The sequence below is a fragment of the Peromyscus leucopus genome, chromosome 12 (assembly GCF_004664715.2).
Source record: "Peromyscus leucopus breed LL Stock chromosome 12, UCI_PerLeu_2.1, whole genome shotgun sequence".
Classification (NCBI taxonomy): domain Eukaryota; kingdom Metazoa; phylum Chordata; class Mammalia; order Rodentia; family Cricetidae; genus Peromyscus; species Peromyscus leucopus.
Window position 1 is genome coordinate 38,620,691 of NC_051073.1, and position 9,631 is coordinate 38,630,321.

The 9,631-nt window shown below is 36.4% G+C and overlaps 1 protein-coding gene across 1 annotated transcript; it reads left to right on the top strand.

Annotated features, from left to right (window-relative positions):
• Positions 1–90: 90 nt before the first annotated feature.
• Positions 91–1,016, top strand: LOC114691967 (olfactory receptor Olfr180-like). The gene is given in 2 exon segments (XM_028867559.1): positions 91–205; positions 208–1,016. Coding segments are annotated over 2 exon segments (924 nt in total).
• Positions 1,017–9,631: the final 8,615 nt, after the last annotated feature.

Sequence of the window (9,631 nt, forward strand, 5' to 3'; positions counted from 1 at the left end):
TTATTATTATTATTATTATTATTATTGGAAAATGATATTCACACAGTTGCAATCTTATGCCTTTCTCACTTGTCAACAGAGTAGCTGAAGATGACTGAGAACAACTACTCATTGACAACAGAGTTCATCCTGGTGGGATTCTCAGATCACCCAGACCTGAAGATCCTTCTATTCCTGGTGTTCTTTGCCATCTATCTGGTGACCATGGTGGGAATCTCGGACTGGTGGTCTTGATCTACATGGAACGCCGTCTTCACACACCCATGTACATCTTTCTAGGCAACTTGGCTCTCATGGATTCCTGCTGCTCCTGCGCCATCACTCCCAAGATGCTAGAGAATTTCTTTTCTGTGGACAGAAGCATTTCTCTCTATGAATGCATGGCACAGTTCTATTTTCTCTGTCTGGCTGAAACTGCAGACTGCTTCCTTCTGGCAGCAATGGCCTATGATCGTTATGTGGCCATATGCAACCCACTACAGTACCACACCATGATGTCCAAGAAGCTCTGCCTTCAGATGACCACAGGAGCCTACATAGGAGGAAACCTACATTCCATGATTCACATAGGGTTCATGTTCAGGTTAACTTTCTGTAAATCTCATGTGATCAAACACTTTTTTTGTGATGTTCTTCCATTATATAGACTCTCATGTGCTGACCCCTATATCAATGAATTGATGATACTCATCTTTTCAGGATCAGTTCAAGTCTTTTCCATTACTATAGTCCTGATATCTTATTTCTGTATCCTTTTTACTATATTCACAATGAAGTCCAAAGAGGGAAGAAGCAAGGCCTTATCTACTTGTGCTTCTCACTTTCTGTCTGTGTCTATTTTCTATGGTTCTCTTCTCTACATGTATATTCGACCGAATTCATTTAAAAAAGGAGATGAAGATATACCTGTTGCTATTTTTTATACTCTAATAATTCCTTTATTAAACCCTTTTATTTATAGTCTGAGGAATAAGGAAGTAATAAATGTGATTAAAAGAACCATGAAGAAGAATTGATTTTGTAACATTGTGAAACAAGTATCTTCTCCCTAGGAGAATTTATTTTGATCTAGATATTACAATTCTACAAAACTATAGGTCCAGGGAAAGTAGAAAATGACACAAAGAATAAATGTTAACTTATTTAAATGTAAATTTGATTCAAACATTAGACAGTTTGAATGAATCAAATTATTTTGAAAATAAATATTCTGCTAAAATTTACTTCTAATATCTAAGGAACTGGGACCAATTTGAACTGTTAGGATTGTTCATGAATGTGACAGTTTTCAAAATATCCAACAAAATTACAGGGTAAAATTTAGTATACATAAGGTAATCTTCACTGTTATCAAATTCTTGATCCCAAAACATAATCAGCATAAATCTCAGGAAAATCAAGTTCCCCAATATGAATCCTTTTTCAATAACACCATTGTTGGGCATTAACTTCATATTTGTATGTGATTTTTTTATCTGACTTTAGATATTTAAGATACTATGCATGAACATTCATTTATATAGAGTGTGTGGTCTCTCAGTAAGAGCATTTCATATTTGGTATGTACAATTTCACTCTCAATCTATGAAGTAGACTATTTGTATTCTGGAGGATTGCTAACATGTAGTTTAAAATGATGCTCTTGATGATAAAATTCCTAAGAAACTTATTTTTATGTGATTCTTTATTTGTTCATCAATATGGCATTCCATTTATTTTACATAATCATTAACAAAGTTTTCTGCTCTGATCAATGATTTTTTTGTTTCTGTGATTAAGACAACAAAAACTGGCACTGAAAATTGGTATGTTCATAGCATATGTACAAGACAGTGATATCACGTTCAAGTAATTTGTAAGGTAGGAAATTAGTGGGTTGATATAAACTACAGTATTTAGTTTCAAACAATTTTGCAAATATAAAATAAAATAGCTTCTTGCAAACATCGTGTCTGCCAGACATTATGTGAGGCTTTTCATACATCCAAAGACCAAGTAATTAGTTTTTGGTTTTTTTTTTTTTTTTTTTTTTTTTTTTTTTTTGGTGTTTTTCTAGAATAAAAACTTATACTTGGAATTATTGAATAGCTTGTTCAAGCTCATCCCAGCAAGCACAATACATCTCGGATCTGAGTTAATACTATGCTTCCCCCATGTGCTTGTGTCTCAGCAAATGGAGGTTATATACTTCTAATGTTTAGTTATTACATAAGGTCAGATTTAAACTGTACCTTAAAAGTGAAAAAAGATCATATTTTCAATGAAACAGAAGTTAGAGTCGAGTCTATGTTTATAGAAATGAGTGTGACAGTGTGGTGGGTAGCCATTCCAGCTTTGACCTGGAAGCTCCAACCCCCATTGAGGCTCCGGTAACGTCACAGGTACAAGGTGGGGCTCAGAGAGGAAGCGGAAGACCTGGGTTCCAGATGCACAGGCTCTCTTAGTTCCTGGATCCTGGACACTGGAGGTAGACAGAGCAGAGTTCTCCAGAAAACACCACCAGACTGCACCACGCCTTTCCCAGACTCTGTAAACTTTCCATTCACTTGTAAGGTACACCACAAAATCAACCTCCCTTTTAACTACATGAGTGGCCTTAATAATTTCACCAATATGACAGTGGGAGACGGATTTGGGAAAACTGGAATAAGGCTAACAAAGGATCAAACATTGGAGAGGTCTGGGACGTGGGGTAGAAGTAGATCAGCTTACTGAGATCCTTCAGTGGTGCCCTCTGGATCTAAACTCAATCAGAAGCACCAGTTACGGAGTCTTCCTAGAAACAGGGTAAGATGATTGTATCTCTCAAGGTATTGATCTGACAGAGGATTTAATTGGAAAGAAATTGGAATGAGACAAACTTTAAGAATTCCCTTATTGGGAGATGAGAGTGGAACTTGACAGCAGTCAAACAAAGGAGAGGAACACCTCCAAGATACATGGCATGTTAGAGAACAGTAAGTCAAATTTTGCCATTGTAGAACAATGAAATGGAGTCTCTGTTTATTCCTGGCTAAGCCTGCCAACATTGTATTCCCAAATCAGTAGCCCCAAACTTCCCAAACCCCTGAGACAGCTCAGCTTGTAAAACTCCTAAACACAGTTACTGAACAAAGAGAGATAAAGATAACATGAAAGGCTGAAAGAAGGGAAACTGATATGAACAAAAGGAAGGGAGGCAGGTTGTGGGAAATGAATTATGTGGTCTGTGCCTTTAAGAACTAGCCTCACAAAGAAAGGGGAGAGCTCCTTCCAGCCTCACTGCTGCAAGTGAGAGTTTTGGAAGGAGCCTCACTGCCAAGGCTTGTAAACTTAGAATAAACCTTGCTTTTGCATTCTGTACCTAAAGTCTCAGGTGGCCTCTTTGGGGACGCAATCTGGGCACAACATCATAACCTATAATTACATTGACCTGCACAAATACATATATATTAGAAGCTAGGATCCACAGAAGAGAGAGACTGTGGGCTGGGGAGATGGCTCAGTAAGAATGCTTACACAAACCTAAGGACTGAGTAGGAATCACCACACTCACACGAAGACCTGAGCATGGGTACATGCTCCTATAACACAGTGCTTGTAGGCAAGTGGCAAGAACAAGTGGGACTCTGGGGTTTGTTAGTTGCCAGCTTAGTTCCAGCTGCAGTGACAGACCCTTTCTTAAGGGAATATGGTGAAGAGTGATGATCAGGACACCTGATGTCCTCCAATGGCTTCTGGCAGAGAGTATACTGTATATAAACATGTGCATATATCATTATATACACATGAACCCATATATACCCAGAGTCATGAGAGAGAGAGAAAGAGAGAGAGAGAGAGAAAGAGAGAGAGAGAGAGAGAGAGAGAGAGAGAGAGAGAGAGAGAGAGAGAGAGATACAGGCAGACAGACAGAGAGAGACAGAAACAGAAACAGAGAAACAGAGACAGACACAGAAAGAGAGACAAAGGGAAGGGCAGAACATGTGATGTTTTTCTTTCTGATCCTAAGTTACAGCTTATGATATTTTCTAGTCATGAATTTTCTGAAAATTTCTTGTTTTTCTTTAGCTCACTAAAGTTCTACTGGGTATATGTAAAACAATGTCATTGTCCTCTCATCTGCTGATGGACATCTAGGCTGATTCCACTTCCTTGAGATTATGAATAGAGCAGCAAATAAACATGGTTGTGCAAGTATCTCTGTGGTAGCATGGGTAGTCATCTAGGCAAATGTCCAGGAGTGCTGTAGCTGGGCCATATGATAGTTCTATGACCAGTATTGGCAAAAATCTTCACATTATTTTTCATGGTGGCTGCACCAGTTTACACTACCATAGAGAAAACAGCTTCCTCATTTACCAATTCTATAACAGGATTTGTTGTCTCTTGACATCTTTTTTTTTTTTTTGTAACTTGACTTCTTAATGATAGCCATTCTGACTGAATCAAAGTGTAATCTCAAAATGACTTTAATTTGTATTTCTCTTAAGTGCGAAGATAATTGAATACTTTTTTAAATTTATTGGCTATTGTATATCCTTTTCCCTTTTCTTTTCTTTTCTTTTTTTGTTTATTTTGTTTTGTTTGTGAAGACAGATTTCCTCTGTTTAGCCTTGGCTGTCCTGGAACTTACTGTGTAGACCAGGCTGGCCTTGAACTCACAGAAATTCTCCTGCCACTGCCTCAAAGTGCTGGGATGAAAAGTGGGCACCACCACTGCCCAGCTGTGTCATCTTTTGAAGACTGTCTGTTCATTCATTAGCCAACATATTGCTTGGAAGTTTTGTTTTCTTGGGCTTTAATGCTAGCAGTGTCACATATGATCCACCTAAAGATTTTTCTCCTTTTGTGGAGAATGTTCACCATACTGATATTTCCTATGGCTGTGAAGAAAATGTTTAATTTCATAAGGTCCAATGTGTAAATGTTTGGAGCTATTGCTTATATTATTGGGTTCTAATCAGAAAGAACATTATTCCCTTTTAATAACATTTATTTGGCATATATTTGTCAAATATGGTGTAGGGTTTCATATGGACATTTTCATACCAGTGTAAAAGACACATTGAAAATATTCTACTCCATTTCTCACCTCCCTTTTCTGCCTGTGTCCTTGTGGTTAGTTCTCTTTGATCCTCAGTTTCATTTCCACCTTCATGTCATGTACACATACAGGATAGTATTAACTTAGTCCTCACGTACATACCTTGGAATAGAAGAAATGCACCATATGATAGACCTATTTTGAGTTTTTTAAAGGAAACTTCCAACTGCTTTACATAGTGCCTGGACTAGTTTGCATTCCCATCCTTAGTATAACAGGGTTCCCCCTTTGTCTATATTCTTACCAGCTTTTGTTGTTATGTGTTTCTTAGTGATAGCCATTCTGACTGAAGTAAATGAAATGTCGGTTTGCACTTCTCTGATGACTAGTAAGGCTGAATTTTTTTTTTTGCTTATTTACTATTAATGTGGGGATGGGTGGGCATGTGTCTGCTACATTGTGAGATCAGAGAACAGCTTTCCAGAGCAGGTTCTCCCCTCCACAATGTGATCTGGGATGAAACTGAAGCACGCATCCGAAGAGATTTTTTACCCACTGAGCCATCTTACCAACCCAAACATCATTTCATAAGATTAATGGACACTTAGGTAAGTATTACAGCTTGGGTGGAAGGAATCCTGGCAGCCTGGAGCCAAGGAATACCATAAAGACACACAGCACAACAAGCCTCACACAAGAGATTTATTGGGAGGGAAATAACAGGAGGGTGGCTGCCTCTGCAGGGGCAAGAAACAGCAGCACACTGAACAGGACTCAGGGCTTATAGAGAGTTTCTTGGGAAGGGAATGGAGCTTCTCACGGTGGAGCTTCCCAGGGTGGAGACTGGTGGGATTTCATGTCCAGAGATTGGGCTTTTTACTCTGTAGAATGGGGACAGGGTCCAGCAGTTAGGGCAGTTGCAGTATTCTGTGTTTGGAACCTGGCAGTTGGAGGTCCTTGGGGGAGGGGCCTGGCCACTCATGTGGCTCCAGGGGCTTACAATTCATATTCATTTTTTTTGAGAATTATCTATTCATTTCATTAGCAGTTTTATTTATGGGATGGTTCGATGCCTTGCTGTTTAGGTTTTGTTTTTTAATTCTTTGCATATTCTGTCAGAGGTAGAGCTAACACAGATTTTTCCCATACTGTGAGCTGTCCCTTCACTCAATTGTTCCCTTTGTTGTGCCATTGGGTTTTTGTTTTGTTTTGTTTTGTTTTGTTTTAATTTCATCAAGTCCTGCTTGTCAATTAATGGCATTATTTCCTTAGTGGCTATGGTCTTAGGCAAAAGATCTAATCAGGCCTACATCTTAAAATGTTTCCCTAAATTTTCTTCTAACAGTTTGAAATTTTCAAGTCTTATATTAAGGCCTTTGGCCAATTTGGAGTTGATTTTTGTACAATTTGAGATGTGGACCTCTAGTTTCATTATTCTATTTGTGGTGACTCAATTTTCTCATCACCATTTGTTAAGAGAGGCCATCTTCAAAGCATACTTTTAATATCTTTGTCAAAACTCAGATTGCTGCAGCTGTCTGTTTATATCTTGGTTCACTATTCTATTCCTCCGATTCATGATTAGATTTTTAAGCCAATACCATGCTGTTTCTGATGGCCCTCCTAAAACTACAAATCAGATATGGTGACACTAGCAGCCCTGCTCCCTGCTCAGGACTATTTGGTTATCCAGGAACTATTTTGCTTCCATGTGAATTTTAAGATTTTTTTTTTCTATTTCTGAGAAGAATGATAATAGTAATTTGAATGGCATGTTATATTGAATCTGTAAATTGCCTTTGACAATATTGCCAGTTTCACAGTATCAATTCTTCAATGTATGACCATGAGAGGTCTTTCCATCTTCTAGTGTCTTCTTTTGTAGAATATTATTTTAAGGTATGTTGCATTTGTTTAACTCTGTGAAGCTCTGTTACTGGACCTATATAAAACACATTATGGTCTAATAAAAAACTGAATGGCCAATAGCAAAGCAGGAAAAAAGATAGGTGGAGCTGGAAGGCAGAGAGAATATATAGAATGAGAAATCTGGGAGAGAAGAGAATCGGCAGAGAAGGAGGAAGACTCCAGGAGCCAGCCACGCAGCTACACAGCAAGCCATGGAGTGAGAGTAAGATTTATAGAAGGAAATGGGAAAAGCCCAGAGGCAAAAGACAGATGTGCTAATTTAAGCTAAGGAAAGCTAGCTAGAAACAAGCCAAACTAAGGCTGGGCATTCATAATTAAGAATAAGTACCTGTGAGTAATTTATTTGGAGCTGGGTGGTGGGCCCCTCAAAGAGCCAAAAGAGTAAAACAAGCAACAACAGTCTTCTTCAATCTTTAATGTTTAGAATTTTCACTGTGGAGACCTTTCACCTTTTTTCTAGTTAGAGTTTGTTCCAAGAAATTGTATTTTTGAGGCAATTGTGAATGAGTTATTTCACTGTTCCCTTTGTCAACAAGTTTGTTAATGGTTGATATGAAGGCTATTGGTTTTTAGTCTGGTAGTTTTGTATCCTGCTACTTTGCTGAAAGTGCTCATCAATTCTAAGTTTTCTAGTTGAATCTTCAGGCTTTTGTGCATAGAATCATAGCATCTACAAAAAAAAAAAGGATATTCTGTCTTCTTCCCTATTATTTGTATCTTTTATTTCATTCTCTTGTCTTATTGCTGAAACTCCCAGAATTATACTAAAAATAGGAAAGACTGCAGACCCTTGTCTTGTTGCTAATTTTAGAAGAAATATTTTATTTCCCATTCTGTTAGCACAGTGGTAGTGGGGTTATTGTTTGTTATCTTTATTATGCTGAAATATATGCCTTTTACTCCAAGTCTCATTGGGTCTTTCAGAATAAAGGGACACCTGAGCTTTTCGATCTATTTACTTGGCATGAATAGGCTTCATCTTATATTTGAATCCGTCTCAGTAAACTATGTATTTTCTAGGAACTCATCCATTTTAGAGGTTATCTAATTTGTTATCATACAGTTAGCCACAGCATTCTTTATTGTTCATCTCATGTCTAAATTACCAACGGTTAAAAAAAATTTAATTTTTAACAATAAAAATGTCCTTTTACTTTGTTACAAATTGCCATTAATATCAATTACTTTGAAAAGAAAACACTTATTTTAGCAATATAAATCATGAATATTTTTCAATATTTTCATTCTTTGAGAATTTTATACAATGAATTTTGTATAAATTTTTTTAAGAAAAATAATTTTACTATCCCTGAATTTAATTAGTTCTCTCAAATTTTTTCTAAATACAGTATTTAAATTCCTGTCATTTTTTTATCTTTTCAAGGAGTTGACTTCTGGTTTCATTACTTTTTTGTGTTGGTTTTTGCACTGTTTCAGTAATTTCTATTTTAATATTTATTATTTCTTTCTACTTCCTTCTTTAATTTTCATTTGTTCCTATTTTTCTCAAAGTGGAAAATTAGATTACTTCTTCCACCTTGTTTTCAATCTGCATAATTTAAATGTTTACAATACAAATTCCTCCAAATGGCACAGCTTTACCGGCATTAGATATTTGACTATGATATATCTTCACCTATATTTATGTAGAAATATTTTTATTTCTTTTCTTTTTATTTAAAATAGATTCATCTTTTATATGATGCATCCCAGCCACAGTTTCCCTTCCCTCCATTTTTCCCAGCTCCAGTGTACCGCCCCTCCCCCACCAGGTCCACTCTACCTCCATTTCCCTTCAGAATGGAGCAGGCCTCTAAGAGACAACAACTAAACACAACAAAAACAGATACAATAAGACAAGGCAAATGCCCTCATATCAATGCCTCACAAGGCAACCCAACAGGATTAAAAGAGAGTTCCAAGAGCAGGGGAAAGAATCAGAGACATACCCATAATTGGAGCTGTTAATTCAAGGAGCATATACTTTGAATTCCATGCATTTGTGAATTTTCCTATTTTCTTCTCTTTATTTCAGTGTAGCATAAAGTGTAAATCATATTTTTATGCTTTTGACCTTACTGTGATTTTTTTTGTCAGTACCAATGATGTGTGATCATGAAATTTAAATGATGGCTTTCCTATCTATGCTCTTAAATTTTTACATGTTTTGTGTGGTTGACATAAATTATACAAAGAGGAAGTCAGATTTCAGCTTGCAACCAGCTGAATATGTACACTGGAAGCATTTACCATTTTTTTAAATTCTCATCTATTTTTTCTAGGCTTACAAAATAGTTTTTAAGAATTATCTCGAAGAATAAATGATTTTGACAATTTACACAATATTATGCAGAGTGAATGAACGTAGCAATTTGTTACACTGTGAAAATACACACAGAGGCATATGAAAACAATCCAAAGTTCAGAGATAAAACAAAAAAGGTGGCAAATGTCAGAATATCACAAAGTTCTCTTAATAAATGGAGAAATTGTGGTCTTATGACAACTAGCTTTTCATTAGCAACAAATATGAATACCTATTCACATCATTTCTTATATCCTTTTATTTTGTTACAAATTATCATTAATATCAACTACTTTAAAAAAAACATTATTTTAGCAATATAAATCATAATTCTTTTTCAATATTTTTATTCTTTGAGAATTTTATACAAT